Raw genomic sequence first — 18160 nt, 5'->3', positions numbered from 1 at the left:
AAAAGTTCAAATTTTTTGTAATGTTGAATTCTCTCTTATTATAAGTAATAGGATAACTATATTTGATATGTGCGTACCTTGCAAGGTCCTCATGTCTGTCAGACAGTTTTCACTTGACCTCGACCTCATTTCATGGATCAGTGAACAAGGTTAAGTTTTGGTGGTCAAGTCCATATCTCAGATACTATAAGCAATAGGGCTAGTATATTCGGTATATGGAAGGACTGTAAGGTGTACATGCCCAACTGGCAGGTGTCATCTGACCTTGACCTCATTTTCATGGTTCAGTGGTTATAGTTAAATTTTTGTGTTTTGGTCTGTTTTTCTCATACTATATGCAATAGGTCTACTATATTTGTTGTATGGAATGATTGTAAGGTGTACATATCTAGCGGGAAGATGTCATGTGACCCTGACCTCATTTTCATGGTTCAGTGGTCAAAGTTAAGTTTTTGAGTTTTGGTCTTTTTATCTAATACTATATGCCATAGGTCAACTATATTTGGTGTATGGAAATATTTTATGATCTTTATGTCAGTCACGCAGGTTTTATTTGACCCTGACCTCATTTTCACAGTTCATTGCACAGTGTTAAGTTTTTGTGTTTTGGTCTATTTTTCTTAAACTATAAGTAATGGGTCAACTATATATGTTGTATAGAAGCATTGTTAGCTGAACATGTCTGCCTGGCATGTTTCATCTGACCTTGACCTCATTTTCAAGGTTCATTGGTCTTTGTTTAGTTATCTTGGTTAATGTTAAGTTTATGTGACAGTTGTAATAAAGCTTAGCTTTACACCTAGGACTATCAACATAATATCAATGATTAGTATAGAAGGCGAGACATTTCAGCGTGTGCACTCTTGTTTGATATATACAAGTATTTTGTGTAACACATCTCCTTATGACTTTATTAATCCTACTATATAAGTTGTTGGTACTATAAGTTCTCAGATTTATCTGATTTAACAAATACCCAACATTTGTTCTTAGTTTTTGTCGAGCCTGCAACTTTTGTTGCAGAAAGCTCGACATAGGGATAGTGATCCGGCGGCGGCTACGGCAGCTACGGCGGTGTTAGCTAACTTCTTAAAAGCTTTATATTTTAGAAGGTGGAAGACCTGGATGCTTCATACTTTGTATATAGATGCCTCATGTTACGAAGTTTCCGTCAGTCACATGTCCAATGTCCTTGACCTCATTTTCATGGTTCAGTGACCACTTGAAAAAAAAGTTCAAATTTTTTGTAATGTTGAATTCTCTCTTATTATAAGTAATAGGATAACTATATTTTATATGTGCGTACCTTGCAAGGTCCTCATGTCTGTCAGACAGTTTTCACTTGACCTCGACCTCATTTCATGGATCAGTGAACAAGGTTAAGTTTTGGTGGTCAAGTCCATATCTCAGATACTATAAGCAATAAGGCTAGTATATTCGGTGTATGGAAGGACTGTAAGGTGTACATGTCCAACTGGCAGGTGTCATCTGACCTTGACCTCATTTTCATGGTTCAGTGGTTATAGTTAAATTTTTGTGTTTTGGTCTGTTTTTCTCATACTATATGCAATAGGTCTACTATATTTGTTGTATGGAATGATTGTAAGGTGTACATGTCTAGAGGGCAGATGTCATTTGACCTTGACCTCATTTTCATGGTTCAGTGGTCAATGTTAAGTTTTTGAGTTTTGGTCTTTTTATCTAATACTATATGCTATAGGTCAACTATGTTTGGTGTATGGAAATATTTTATGATCTTTATGTCAGTCGCGCAGGTTTTATTTGACCGTGACCTCATTTTCACGGTTCATTGCACTGTGTTAAGTTTTTGTGTTTTGGTCTATTTTTCTTAAACTATAAGTAATAGGTCAACTATATATGTTGTATAGAAGCATTGCTAGCTGTACATGTCTGCCTGGCATGGTTCATCTGACCTTGACCTCATTTTCAAGGTTCATTGGTCTTTGTTTAGTTATCTTGGTTAATGTTAAGTTTATGTGACAGTTGTTATAAAGCTTAACTTTATACTTAGGACTATCAACATAATATCAATGATTAGTAAAGAAGGCGAGACATTTCAGTGTGTGCACTCTTGTTGATTATGGGCCCAGTTTTCAAGTTGGTTCAAATCAGGATCCAAAATTATTATATTAAGTATTGTGCAATAGCAAGAAATTTTCAATTGCACAGTATTCAGCAATAGCAAGAAATCTTCAATTGCACAGTATTGTGCAATAGCAAGCAATTTTCAATTGCACAGTATTGCGCAATAGCAAGCAATTTTCAATTGCACAGTATTGCGCAATAGCAAGAAATCTTCAATTGCACAGTATTGTGCAATAGCAAATATTTTCAATTGCACAGTATTGCGCAATAGCAAGAAATATCTAATTGCACAATATTGTGAAATAGCAAGAAATTTTCAATTGGAGTTATCTTTCTTTGTCCAGAATAGTAGTTGAATCAACTTAAATCATTGTTTTATACAATATACAATGTATATTCACTTTTACTACCAACTGATAAATTAAAACAATCTTTACCATTCAGTGATAACAAGCACTTTATTTTACATTTTAATATTTTATGATGTGTTTAAATGAGTAGTTATTGTTGCAAACTCCATTAGGAATTTGAATTGAGATCAGTTTTGGAAAAAGGGAAAGGGGGATGTGAAAAAAAATGGGGGGGGGGGGGGGGGGGGTTAAATTTTTCTCATTTCAGATTTCATAAATAAAAAGAGAATTTCTTCAAACATTTTTTTGAGAGGATTAATATTCAACAGCATAGTGAATTGCTCAAAGGCAAAAAAAATATTTTAAGTTCATTAGACCACATTCATTCTGTGTCAGAAACCTATGCTGTGTCAACTATTTAATCATAATCCAAATTTAGAGCTGAATCCAGCTTAAATGTTGTGTCAATACTTGCCCCAACTGTTCAGGGTTCAACCTCTGCGGTCGTATATAGCTATGCCCTGCGGAGCATCTGGTTGGGGGGTTATGGTGATAGGAATTAGGGGCCAAAAAGGGGTCCAAAACAAGCATTTTTTAGTTTCAGAACAATAACTTGTGTACAAATTCAGACCTGTATCAAGCGCTAATATTGTGTCTATTTACCCAACTGTTCAGTGTTGAACCTCTTCAGTTGTATCCAGATGCGATCAGCGAAGCAATTTATATGATATTGATTTCAATCTAATATATAGAAAAAAATATTCAGAGATTTCAGAGGTTGTACAGTGGATATGAGCAAGCTGACCAAGCTGAAAAGAAACAGTTAGTGGCCCTGCATATGCAACACAGACAAGCTGAATTGAATAAGAGAAAACGCATCAACTTGGAAAAGTATATGGCAGAATTACAGAAACAACCCCCAAAGGTAAGGTCATTATGCATTGTGCAGTTATCTTTTACTGTCTGAATTAATCATTTTGTTTCTTACCAATGCTCGAAGCCTTTAGTCACAGGGATAGGAGTGGAGTTACAGCTATATATTCTTTCATGAACTCAGATTATTCCAAAGACTTTTTGCATCATTTGATTTCATTTTTATGGCCCTGCCACTAAGTGGTCGGGACATATAATTTTACCCTTGTCTGAAATTCCGAAATTCCGTAATTCCATCATTCCGTCATTCCACAACAAACCATTATACGGAGTTTTTTTCAAAACCGCTTCAGATATTGGGCTGATATATGGAATGTGAGTTCTCCATGATGAGTTACAGATCAAGTTTAAGTTTCATACCGCTCTGCTAATTTTTGCTAAAATTACGGGCTTTTGGACTTTGATAAATTGTTGAAAATCACAGTTATACAGACTTTTTTCCTAAACACTTTCAGATATTGGGATGATTTTTGGCATGTAAGTTAACCAAGATGAGTTTCAAGTCAAGTTTAAGTTTTGTTCTACTCAGCTAAATTTTGCCGAAATTACGGGCTTTGGACTTTAATAAATTGTTGAAAATGACAGTTATACGAACATTTTTCTATATGCCTCCAGATTTTGAGCTGATTTTTTTATATGCGAGACTACCGTCATGTGTTATTGAAATTGCAGATTTTTCAACTTTTGAGGCAGGGACATTCGTGTCGCTTTGACACATCTAGTTTTGATAAATTCTGTTTTTAATCATCTGTACTTTGTTGAACACTTCACAGATCATTTATTTCATCTATTTCCAAAGGTTTGCCTGTTTAATGGATTTGAAAAATAAAGCAATTAGTAATTGAATATAGATAGGCACACTAGACATTTTGGAAAATAAAACCAGGAAAATTTTCTGTGATGTACTGAAATTAGAAAAACAAATCTTAATTTTAAATTTAAAGGCAAAACAAAAAAAATGTTACTCTGAATGATTTTAAAATTTTACAATATATATATAATTCATCTAAACATCAGCCGAACAATGAAAGATCTGAAAATTTGCATTTGTAAATTTTTTGTTTTTCCCTCACCAGGATTCAAACTCATGCTACTGATATATCGTGACATCAAATCACCTGCACTGTACTCGACGCGCAGGACCACCTTGGCTTCACAATAATAGAGCTTTCGGTAGCCAGGTGTTACCATTCCTCGTCAGTTTTATTCTAGCGTTGTAATACAGTACATGATATATAAGGCATGAAGATGGAATATATATATATAATAAACTGTGTCATTAGTAAATTTTATCAACTACAACATGCATCACTAAAATATATATTTAGAACTTAAAAGAAATGTCAAGAAATATAAAAACTCAACAAGTAAAATGTATTTTTATTCTGAAACATCAAAGGGTAATGCGATTTTATTTATACATGACACATAGATATTATACATGACACATAGATATAAGAAGATGTGGTAAGAGTGCCAATGATACAACTCTCCATCCAAGTCACACCTTGTATGGTCTTCAACACAGAGATTTGACTCACACCAAACAGGAAGATATAACATTCAGGGGTACTACTTGTACAATTATCTTTTTTTACTTGAAGAAATAAAAAAAATATACTTATATATAGAAAATAATACATGGTAAAATCCGTATCATCCCGAGATACCAATATCAGCCAGAGGGCCTTTAAGCCCGAGGGATGATATTGGACGAGGGTGATACGGCATGTGATACAGATTTTGCCATGTTTTATACACTTTATCATATATTTCAACAGGAGAGTATATATGAAATGCTCTCTGATCCCTAGCACCTGGGTTACCTTCAATTTTGAGGGGGAAAAAATTTAAGAAAATTTAAGATATTTAAGAAGAAAAAAAAATTAAAAAAAAATGAGTAGGGGTGTGATAAAGGGTGCGATAAAGGGTAGGGGTGTGATAAAGAGTACACATCAAAGTTGCGCGATATGGATTAAACAGCAGGCTATTTATCAAATATTCTGAACTACTGTATTTACTACTAAGTATATTGTAACAAACCTAGGGTTACTATAAAACTGTTTAACTCATCATTCAGGAGGAGTGGAATCAACGGCATTGTGGAGAAACAGATTTGTAATAAACATAACAATGATATTTATTTTAGTAGTATTTTGACTTCTACTTTCAATATAATAAACATCAAATACACATTCATCATTCAACAGATAAAGCAATAAATCGGGTGGTCAATATAAAAGGTAGTTGACGATTCAAGAGATTGATTCAGAATGACATGTTTGTCTACAGGCTCCTATTTAAGTCTTTTGGCACTTACTATGACGTTAGAGTAAACATCTAATCGTCCAATCTAAAGCAACGTTTCTTACGTCTTTTGGCTTGAAACGTTCAAGAAGACAATCAGATTTCGTTATTATTAAATAAAGACTCGTTATTGAGTTGTCCTCTTTTTGTCCTTCTTGTCCGAATTATTTTTAAAAGCAAATAAAACCAAAAGGACATTTCTATATAATGCTATAATTAAACGGACAGTAAATTCCTTTCTCACTACGGCGTATGAACTTATGTGTAATTTACCTAACCTTACGCATTAGATATAATGCTTAAATGAGATCAATGAAAACCCTGTTCTATCATAAATAAAGACAATGTTAATGAAAAGGGAGGCACAAACATAATAAATACGCAATTTATCTGCATTGATAAAGTGTTAACTTAAACAAATAATAATATGAGATTGCAAAGTGAAAGTACAGAACGGTGTCATGGCAGATGTAAACAAGTTGAATCTCACGACGATATTTGTCAAAATAAACCACTATATGACGGGATAATCAAAGTATTACATAGGTAAACATTACCAAGATATACTTATAAAACTGGCCCTTATCACTTGCAAAGTACAAATAGTTTAAATCATGAGTATGAAAGTCAATGCATTTATCAGTGTTTGTGCACACCCGAGAAGTTGACCACCCGGCAATATTCAAATAGATATATGTAATATACAATAAATAATAGGTTAAATAATAACAATTATCAGTCCAGATTTGTCACAATATGATAAAAGTTAATTATAATTATGTTTGAATAATCTTCTCTTATTTTTCTCAAAAAATCACTTGTATTAGTGATTTTTATTTTACAATCCCACAAAAAATCTCAAGTTTTCGATGTATGGAAAATTGCATTGTTATCTCTCTAGATCTAGAATTTTATGAACTTATATCATAGGCTTATATCAGCAATCTCTTTGACACATGACAATGTCTTTGACAAATGAAAATAAGTGTTGATCAATTAATTTATTTTTGTTATTGCCCTTGGATAGATAACATGTGTACAATATGTGAGACATTGGAACTCTGTTCTTTTAATATTTTAGGTTCACAAAGTGAAAAAATTCTTAGAAGCTTATATCAGAGTAGAAGAAAAAGATCGTATGCACACACTGAACCATTTTACCCATGTGAGACGCAGTGATCCAGCTGAGGCCAAGCACATGCAAAAAGACACATCTGAACATTTGAAAGTCATTGATGAGAGAATAAAACAGAGTCTTGATATGCTGCATCATTACAAGAAAATTGAAAAAGAAATCCTTCCTGACATAAGTATGTTACTATGTTATTATGTGTGGTATTATAATTTCTTTGCAGTTTTATCATTATTGTTACCTGGTGTCGTATGGTAATGTTTGACCCCAACATTACCAAGCTATAATGGAAAATTAACCTGGGGTTCATTAATCATTCAACCTCAATATATTTGTATTCATGTGACCTTCAAATCCATTAGCTAGAGATTGTTTATACATGCACAAGTCGTGTTCAGCCATTAAAAGGAAAAGAGTGTCAACCATGAAAGTGAAACGAGGAGTGAACCATTTTGTTGACTTACACAGTTTCGATCCATTAAAAATCATTCTTATACAGGTTAAAAAGTTAATTAACTTCTTATTTTTTAGCTCACCTGGCCCGAAGGGCCAAGTGAGCTTTTCCCATCACTTGGCGTCCGGCGTCCGTTGTCGTCGTCGTCCGTCGTCGTTAACTTTTACAAAAATCTTCTCCTCTGAAACTACTGGGCCAAATTAAACCAAACTTGGCCACAATCATCATTGGGGTATATAGTTTAAAAAATGTGTGGCGTGACCCGGCCAACCAACCAAGATGGCCGCCATGGCTAAAAATAGAACATAGGGGTAAAATGCAGTTTTTGGCTTATAACTCAAAAACCAAAGCATTTAGAGCAAATCTGACATGCGGTAAAATTGTTTATCAGGTCAAGATCTATCTGCCCTCAAATTTTCAGATGAATCCGACAACCCGTTATTGGGTTGCTGCCCCTGAACTGGTAATTTTAGGGAATTTTTGCTGTTTTTGGCTATTATCTTGAATATTATTATAGATAGAGATAAACTGTAAACAGCAATAATGTTCAGCAAAGTAAGATTTACAAATAAGTCAACCAAAATGGTCAGTTGACCCCTTTAGGAGTTATTGACCTTTATAGTCAATTTTTAACCATTTTTCGTAAATCTTAGTAATCTTTTACAAAAATCTTCTCCTTTGAAACTACTGGGCCAAATTAATCCAAACTTGGCCACAATCATCTTTGGGATATCTAGTTTAAAAAATTTGTGGCGTGACCCGGCAAACCAACCAAGATGGCCACCATGGCTAAAAATAGAACATAGGGGTAAAATGCAGTTTTTGGCTTATAACTCAAAAACCAAAGCATTTAGAGCAAATCTGACATGCAGTAAAAGTGTTTATCAGGTTAAGATCTATCTGTCCTGAAATTTTCAGATGAATCGGACAACCTGTTGTTGGGTTGCTGCCCCTGAATTGGTAATTTTAAGGAAATTTTGCTGTTTTTGGTTATTATCTTGAATATTATTATAGATAGAGATAAACTGTAAACAGCAATAATGTTCAGCAAAGTAAGATTTACAAATAAGTCAGCATGACCAAAATGGTCAATTGACCCCTTAAGGAGTTATTGCCCTTTATAGTTAATTTTTAACATTTTTCATAAATTTTTGTAAATTTGTAGAAAATATTTTCCACTGTAATTACTAGGCCAAGTTCATTATAGACAGAGATAATTGTAGCAACAAGAATGTTCAGTAAAGTAAGATCTACAAACACATCACTATCACCAAAACACAATTATGTCATGAATTTATCCGTGTCCATTATTTAATATGCACAAGACCAAGGTGAGCGACACAGGCTCTTTAGAGCCTCTAGTTTACTTGTAACATGAAATCAAACAGACCTATAATATTAAATATCATAAGGTCGTAATCTATTTATATATATGTTTATGGTAATATCGGGTTTGTGACTATCGGCAGTATGAAGAGGTCATCTCAATAGTTAATTAGATGGGGTCTAAACTTAAATTCACATGAAACTCTGATATATATTATAGATTTCTTAACTGGTTATTTCAGATTTATTGTAATTTGGATATATGTTTTAGTATGTTATAAATCAAATATGAAAATTTGAGTCAAATCAGTGAACATGAATTTGACAGCTTGTGCCCTTTAAAAGAATGCAAGTTTTATGAAATCAACTCCTAAAGTTTTCAATACAGATCTTTGATACTTGACAGAATTATTGCTCATATACATGATATAGTTTGGAAGTTGTGCACCGGCTATTTTGGTATTGTTTGAGTATTTTTTTTCAATTGGTTGATTCAATTAATCATCAAGTTTGAATATTTTTATTACAGAAGATTTCCTGTCACACTACAAGTCCTTATCTGAGAGTGCCCTACATGTAATAATGAGACCATTCACACAAGAAGAATTAAGAAAATCAAAAACAGATGATGGCTTTGATAATTCAGGTAAAATTGATATTATACTATTATACTATTAAAGCTAAGAGTGCATCAAATCAAAGACAAAAGGATCCATTGGTTTTTGGATGTGTACTGATTGATAATTTAATCTTAGATGCATGATTTTTGTCGAGCCTTCGACTTCAGTCGAAAAAGCGAGACTAAGCGATCCTACATTCCGTTGTCGTCGGTGTAGTCGTCGTCGGTGGCGTCCACAAATATTCACTCTGTGGTTAAAGTTTTTATACGACCCCAAAAAAATGGTATGATGTCGTCGTCCGAAGACACTTTGGTTTCCGGATAATAACTTTAGTTTAAGTGAATAGATCTTAATGAAATTTTTTCAGAAGGTGCAATACCACAAAAGGAAGGTTGGGACTTATTTTGGGGATGATGGTCCCAACCGTTTAGGAATTAGGGGCCCAAAAGGGGCCAAAACAAGCATTTTTCTAGTTGCAGGATAATAACTTGTTTACAAGTATTTCAATTGCTCTGAAATTATACCGCAATGTTTAAAATCACAAGTAGAAGGTTTGGATACATTTAAGGGGTTATGGGGCAAAAGTTTAGGAATTAAGGGCCAAAAAGGGGCCAAAACAAGCATTTTTCTAGTTTCCAGACAATACCTTGTGTGTAATTGCATGGATCTCTCTGAAATTGTACCACAATGTACCATATAACAAAGGGGAGGCTGGGATTAAGTTTTGGGTTAATTGCCCAAAATATGTAGGAATTAAGGGCCAAAAAAGGGCCAAAAAGGAGCATGTTTCTAGTTTCCAAACAATCATGACAATAACTTGTGTTTTAGTGTATGGATCTCTCTGAAATCGTACTACAAGGTTCAATATTACAAAGGAAAGCATGGGATTGAGTTTAAGGGTTATTGCTCCAAGGGGGGTGGGGGGGGGGGGTTCAATAAAGTGGGGTGGATCTCCTTTTACCATTTTTTTAAGGGATTTTTTTTTTTTTCAACATTTTTCAAATTTCGAATTTTGAAAAGTTTCAAGAAGAAATATTCAATTGCACAGTATTGTGCAAACAGATGTGTTAGATCTTTAACCACATTAATTTTGTGGCAAAAACCTATATTATGTCAAAAATTTGATCACAATCAAAATTCAGACAGTATCAAGCTTGAATATTGTGACCAAATTTGCCCCAACTGTTCAGGGTTCGACCACTGGGGTCGTATAAAGCTGCGCCCTGCGGAGCACCTGGTTGAAATTTGAATAACTTTCTCAAACGATCCTGGATTTCTACCAAACTTGGACAGAAGCTTGTTTATGATCAAAAGATAGTATCCAGAAGTAAATTTTGTAAAAATAAAATTCCATTTTTTCCGTATTTTAGTTATAAATGGACTTAGTTTTTCTGCCGGGAAATATTACATTCACTCTGTGGTTAAAGTTTTTAAAATTTTAATAACTTTCTTAAACTATCCTGGGTTGGTACCAAACTTGGACAGAAGATTGTTTATGATCATAAGATAGTATCCAGAAGTAAATTTTGTAAAAAAAAATCCGTTTTTCTGTATTTTACTTTTAAATGGACTTAGATTTTCTGCCAGGAAACAAAACATTCACTCTGTGGTTAAACTTTTTAAATTTTAATAACTTTCTTATACTATTTTGGATTTGTACCAAAATTGGACAGAAGCTTGTTTATGATCAAAAGCTAGTATCTAGACGGAAATTTTGTAAAAAAATAAATCTATTTTTTTGTATTTTACTTTTAAAGTGACTTAGATTTGCTGCGAAACAACACATTCACTCTGTGGTTTAACTTTTTTAAATTTTAATAACTTTCTTATACTATTTTGGATTTGTACCAAACTTGGAAAGAAGCTTGTTTATGATCAAAAGCTAGTATCTAGAAGGAAATTTTGTTTTCTTCTAGTTAACATTACATTCAGTGTGCAGTTAAATTTTTTAAACATTTATTACATAAACTATCCTGGATTTTTACCAAACTTGGACAGAAGCTTCTTACAATCAAAAGATAGTATCAACAGGAATATTTTATTGATTTTTTTCCTCATTTTTGTTGAGCTTGCGATAAAAAGAAAGAGTAGACGAGACACTGGGTTCCGCGGAACCCTTACAAGTTTTATTTTTATTAGTTGTTAATAGCTTTTTACTAGCTGTCAGTAACTGTGAGAAATCTCAGTACTTAATGTTTTTTTGTTTTTGGGATATACAAATACCAAGCCATGTTCACTCTGTGTTTTTGTTAGTTATATTTCTATTTGTATCCATCATATTATGCGCTAAGGGTGCGGCTGTTTATGAAAATATGTTAATATGGAGGCATCATCTGTGTCCCATAGACACATTCACTATTTATTAAAGTCCCAAGCTTTCTTTTGATTACAAAACTACCCATATATGTCACCTATCAACAAAAGATTCAGCTAGGCGTATGAGCTATTGTGTTTAAAATATATTCTACTTTCTTATATGTTTTTTTTTAGCAGAAAATCCTGCTTTGATAACTGAAACAATCCACTTTAATCCAGAACAAATTGTCAGCTCATTTAAAACCTTAGCTCAAGTAAATTAGGCAACTGGTAAGCAATACACTTACACTGCTGCTGATCACTTTATGTCTACTTTTTTTAGAGTCTTGGGATAATGAAAAGATTCAAATTCCTCTGAACAACAAACAAGAAGTGATAATTGATAAACAGCTGGAAGAATCTCAGGATGATAATCAAGAAGATATGGAAAATGAACATCAGGGTTTTGCTGCTCAGCATCTCAGTGATCAACAAAATGTCAAGCATCAGGTAATGTTACGTATAGACTATATATGTGTTCATGAGACACACATTTATATGTTTTAATTTTATAGTTCTTATATAAACACAAAGAACAGATTAAGTTTTAATTTTGGTGGCAACATTTATTCTGTTTCAGTGTACAACTACACTACAATGATTTCTGAAATGTTGTTTCAAGGTTTTAAGTAAATTGGCTATTCCTTGTGATGTGTTTTCAGATTCATCAATCAACAATCCCTGTTTACCGTCAAGTATTTGGGCAGGGGTATCATCAGTGAGCAGTAGCTCGCTGTTTCATTTGGTTTTTTTTTTGGCTTTTTTTTGGTTGGGGGAGAGGTATTTATCGAGCAGTGCTCACAGAATTTCAATTTGATCATTTAAATCTTTTAAAGATTAAAACACCAGATGAAAGGGCGATAGGCGTATCATGGGCTCATGAAGCAGCTCTTTATTCATGTTGAATGGTCAGTGGAAGTGTAAACCATGTGAAATAATTCTAACTGACCAATCCGATTAAAGTATTTGTAGATATGCAAATCAAAAAAAATTTATCATAATGTAATATCTTTTGTTTTCTTTGATTTCTTTCAGGGTTTTGTTAACAATCCAGTACATCATATTGTAAATTCAACAGGAAGTGTTTTCGGTATTGCAATTGGCAGTGTTGCTGTTTTTGTGATTATTGTTGTGGCTGTGATCATGCTGAGAAGAAATAAATCACATCGACATCCTGTTACTCATGGTTTTGTTGAGGTAGACCCAGCAGCATCACCTGAAGAAAGACATGTAGCAAACATGCAAATGAATGGCTATGAGAATCCAACTTATAAATACTTTGAACTAAGTGGAGTAAAAAAATGCTAAAGAATGTAATGAAACATTATTCAATGAACCATCTTTTCCAGGGATGAAATATTTAAAACGATTATTAGCTTGAAAATTCCAATTTATTTAGAACTGGAGCATATGCATACAGCTGAAAAATTTGAATTGTTTCTGTCCTTTATTATACAGATTTTATGCTCTGTCTTTGGTGTCACTATTAATTGTCAAATTCAACCATATTGCCGATTTTATATACTTATTTTTATGATATTTACTTTTATTTTACTGCAGTATATTTTGATTTCCATTTAAAACTCTTTATTTTTTGCATATGATAAAATATCCACTCATTCCTGAATTAAAAAGTTTAAACTTTTATAATTTATTTGACTCAATGCTTTTTATATTTTTAAACAGTTTTTGGACAATTATTTTGTCAGTTTTATAGGGAATAGGGTTAAAGGATGATAATTAATTTGTTTCCAAAAGCAACTGGTCTATATAGGAAAAAAATTATTATTTGGGGATCTGAAAAAATGACTCCTACTTTAGGGGGGAAAAAAATTGATTAAAAAGTTTGGTAAAAAGACCAATCGTTTTTTATAAATAGAATGTTTTCTTATTCATTTAAATGAACTTTAAATGTATATTGCTTTTAAACTGTTAAAGAGTTGCATATTGGTCAATGAAATGTATTAGAAAGTTAAACATCATTTTGAATAAGGAAAGTTGTAATGCATTCATCTATCAATGTTTCCTGTTAGATCTGTAAACTTAATATTCTTATGTTTTATATGCAATTGATAGATGTTGGTCAAGAATTGAATCAGAAAATGAAAAACTAAGTAGCATCAAATATTGAGTGAATTAAAGATTGTCTTTAACTGCACTCTCCAAATCCAAATTCTAGGAGATAAGTAATATGTTATCTTGTTGGAGACAAAGCATATAAGCATTGCCAGTACTGGATTTGTAAACAATAAGTTTACCTTGATGTTTTTTTCTGATAAACTGAACAAAGTTATTACCAAAAAAAAAAACCATTTTCAACATTTGCACCATTCCATTGTTTTATATACTAGCTTTATATATCTCAGTTTGTAGTCAGACATTGTATCAAATAACATAAACTATTTCACCATCAATTGTAGCAATATTTTTCGATGTACTATTTGTATTTACCAACATTTTGATGATGTTATTACACCAGATTATGGTTGATCTAGAGCATTTCCATTTTATACTTAACAAGCAGAAGAGTTATTGTAAGGCTATGCTTGTCAGTTATATATATGCTGCTGGTGTTTATCAATTGTTAATGACAAAGTTGATAATCCAGCAAGCATACTTTCATTATGTCCTAGTACAGCTTTAACTTAAGTATATAAATTACATGATTGAGAAAAAACACAATATCATGTTTTATGCAAATGATTAAGTTATCGTAGCATGTTTATATTAGTAATGCTACAACCAGATAATGGATACTACTTGAAAATTGTCAGACTGCAAACTGGATTTAATACATTGTAAATAGATCATGTACATTTTATACTACATGTAAGTGTATTTAAATGTTAGTTAATTGTAATTTATCTGTCATGATAACAATTTCCTGAAGTTAATTTTTTTGAATTGTTTTTTTAACCTGTTATATATAATCTTAGTTATTTGGCATATCATCTGTAAATTGTTATTTTGATTTTGTAATTGCCAATAATGAGGAAATTTCAAATGTCAAAACTATCTTTTTGTAATGGTTTTAACCCTCTGAACTATATCTAGAATTAGAATAGAACCATGCAGTTTGAATATAATGCATTATGTAAATTGACTAAACATGAAATAGTGTTTTAAATAGGAGTTGTAAACAGGATTTGTTACACACATTTTAACAAATGTGTAGGGTTTAAATATTTTGTTATATAAACTTGTGAAGTTATATGAAAAAATTTAATTATGAATCTCTTTACAACCAAAAGCTTTATGCATATTTTGAGAGAGAAAAAAAACCACTAGCGTTATTCATCTTGTTAAGTCAACCAGGTCAAATTGTATGTTGCTAGTGCATTCAAAATCTCTGTGCTTTCTACTCTGTCTATTCCATCTTAGATTAGCCTTTACTATTTTCAAAAAAGGATAAATATATATATACTGGTAGTATATAATTTTTCATAAAAAATATAGACATACTTATATATAAAGTCTCTGAATGATTGTATAATAAAAACATATATATATAATATATATTTAGTACATTATTGTTAATATATGATATCTTTCAGTAATCATGTAAAGTGAAGAGTGTTGCTAATTCAAAAAGAAATAAGACTCAGAATATTAAAGGTAATATAAGGTGGAGTAGAATGGTTTTGACCTACATTATTGTTGTTGTCAAGCTGTAGACAAAACATTGTCAATGCCATTACTTTTGCTATGTTAATGGATCCTCGAAATCTAAATTCTTGATAATTGCCTTAAGGCACCAACACTATTTTGCATAAGTGCAACATGCATTGACTTTTATCAAATTTTGATTAATTTATTTATTGCATTCTTACTGTTGCCAAGATAAAATGGATTGATTATACAAATGTTTTTGAATCCAGATTTTTCTTTTTTTCTTTGAATTTATCTGAAAACCTCAACTGGCTTTTTTAATTAGAAAATTGTGAAAGCCAAAAGGGCAGAAAATCTTACTTTTGCATGGCACACAACTTTGGTAAAATTATATGAGGGTATTTTTGCATTGAGTTTATTCCAATAAAGTTTATTTAATAAAATAGCATATTTTTAGTACCTCTTTATTTTTTGGGGAGCAGTGCACAGTTGTGGTCAACTCTCAAAGTTTTTTTTCAGTCAGCCTTGTGTCCCCAACTTTAAAGATTCAAACAATTTAGACAGAATTTTATACCAGAGCAAGGCACAATTCTGTTCATATTTGCTATACATATATACTTGTTGAACTTTCCAATGAAAACAATTGGTCCATTTCATCATGCTGTGTCTGTTGTCTTTTTCTAAATTTTAGGAGAGAAGGTTGGATACTAGTCTTTCAATTATGTGAAATACAATTTATACATTAATGTTAACTGCTTTTAAATATACTGTTTGTAATATGATTTTTTTTAAATTCAATAGCTTGTGATAATATTTGTTTTTTGTTGTATTTTCTTCATTATACATACAGATCAATTCTCATAATGAGCATACAAGCAATAATTCTTAAAGCATTTCTCCCAATTGGTATTTTAATTCTTGTATGAATAAGACTTGAAGAAAATTTTCATATTACTTTCCTTTATGTTTGAAACTGTAGAGCTTTCTGCCATTTACACAGCTTAATTCAACTTTTCTTAGTTTTACTTCTGATCATTCTTTTTTCATAGATGAACATTTTTATCAGACTGAAGATATCAATTTAGATATAGGAGGATAACTCTTTCAGTTGATAAACATTGCAGAAATGATTAAAATAATTTTGGTTGTGAATTATATTTAAGATTCAATGATTTGTTCTGGTTGTGTCATATGGAACTGTTTCTCATTTTCATTTTCCTATCTATTTTTGCTACAAACGTCTTGTACCCTCTATGGAAGAAAATTGGATATGAGAATATAATTTCTTTAATCTTTACTTTGATATTAACAAATGTTTTTTTTTATCCTAAGTGTATATCAACTGTTTTAGCTTAATCATATTCATGATGTTGTGTAATGAGTGTACAAGTAAATTATGGAGTATCAGTACCTATATATACTGCTATTCCATAATCTGTCAGTTAAGGAGCCTTTTTATGAGGGGCATGGCCTCAACTAACATGGACAACTATAGTTAAATGATAAAATCATTTATTCAATAAATAAATATAACTTTCCTTTCTGAAATTGTAAAAAAATACATATTCTGTTCAAAAAGGTAATTATTAAAAGAATTATTTGTGTAAGAAAGTTGTTTATTAGATACAACAATTTACATGTACTCATACAATGAAGCTTAGGTTGTATAATGATAATTTGTGGTCATTTAATTTCATAACTCATTTTAAACCTGTTGTCTGAGCAGAGCAGTAGGTTTGCTATTGAAAGATTTTATCTTTAATACTACATTTTATTTGAGACCTTAATGTGATTTATTATTATTTAATTTAAGTAGGGTGTTTTTTTCTGAAGTCAAAGCTATGAATTACAAAAGAAAAAAAAACTTGTAATAGAACCAACCTCAATGAACATTTATTAAGACTTAATAGAAATTTAGAATTTTTCATTTTAGAAAAAAATATGCCTTTCAAAAGAACACAAAAAGCAAAAATTTTGGAATGTTGAATGAAAATCCATCTTATTGAATTCAAATATTTCTGAAGTTTGTAATTATATAATGATTTCATTATTTTAGAAGATTTATTATAAATTTCTAGATGTTGATTCATTAAAACAGTTATAAGCAGTTGTGTTCTCTCACATTAGAATTTTGAAGAGAAGCACACTATGTTTGGGTGATTTCATTTTTAAAATTAAAGATTCCTCTGACCTAAATATTACTTGTCTCAAACTTATAACCATTATTTTATATTGACAACTATTAAATTTCATGAACAGGATTTTCATTAATTTTGAATGATCATCTATTAAAGCTCAAATATTTGTTTTTTAAAATTAAAAAAATCCTTAAATAATTAAGTTATGACATTTGAAGCATAAATCAAGGGGATCCTTTCACAAAGTATCTTATGAAAAAAAAAATGCATTGTTAAATTATACAGTAATGATCCAGACTTACCAGTATTTTTTCTCTTGAAGATTTTTTGGTGAAATGAGTTGCAGATGTGTAACACCTTGGTATCTATAAAGGTACCTTATTAACAAAGTCTATTGATGTGTTATTATTTTGTAGTCATTGACACTTTGAACTTTGTAATCTGCTTTTAACATTTTGTGTTCACATTCCTTAGTGGCCAGTTTAGTTCTACAAAATAAATGTTCATATAATTGTTTTAATAATAAAACTTGTACACTCAGTCTATCTTTTTTTCATTCGAGAAAAAATACATTTAAAAGGTAACATACAAAGCTTTCACAGGTAACTGGTACCCAGCAAAATCTACCACTTGTAGTACTTTTAAGTGTAAGCTGTCCAAATGAGATAAAATTTAACATTGAAGCAAAAACATAAAAGACTCTGAGGGTCAAATGTGCTATTCTACTCACTTTGTCCCATTGTCTGTCGACAGTTTTCTGTTAACTCTTACACAAATCGTTTCTTCAGAAACTGAACCAAACTTGACCATAATCATCATTGGGATAAATT

At 31.5% G+C, this 18160-nt stretch overlaps 1 protein-coding gene across 2 annotated transcripts in view; it reads left to right on the top strand.

The window, feature by feature from the left end:
- LOC143079730 (amyloid-beta precursor-like protein) overlaps positions 1-17871 on the top strand; it is a 42479-nt gene extending 24608 nt beyond the window's left edge. For both annotated transcript variants that reach the window (XM_076255279.1, XM_076255278.1), the window contains exons 7-11: positions 3223-3381; positions 6778-7006; positions 9138-9254; positions 11867-12033; positions 12619-17871. In XM_076255279.1, the coding sequence (XP_076111394.1) occupies positions 3223-3381; positions 6778-7006; positions 9138-9254; positions 11867-12033; positions 12619-12891 (945 nt within the window). In that variant the 3' untranslated portion in view covers positions 12892-17871. The remainder of the gene's footprint in view (positions 1-3222; positions 3382-6777; positions 7007-9137; positions 9255-11866; positions 12034-12618) is intronic.
- Positions 17872-18160: the final 289 nt, after the last annotated feature.

The sequence above is a fragment of the Mytilus galloprovincialis genome, chromosome 6, assembly GCF_965363235.1.
Source record: "Mytilus galloprovincialis chromosome 6, xbMytGall1.hap1.1, whole genome shotgun sequence".
Lineage (NCBI taxonomy): Eukaryota > Metazoa > Mollusca > Bivalvia > Mytilida > Mytilidae > Mytilus > Mytilus galloprovincialis.
Note: the sequence above shows the minus strand (reverse complement) of the source record. Positions and strands in the feature narration are given on the sequence as shown.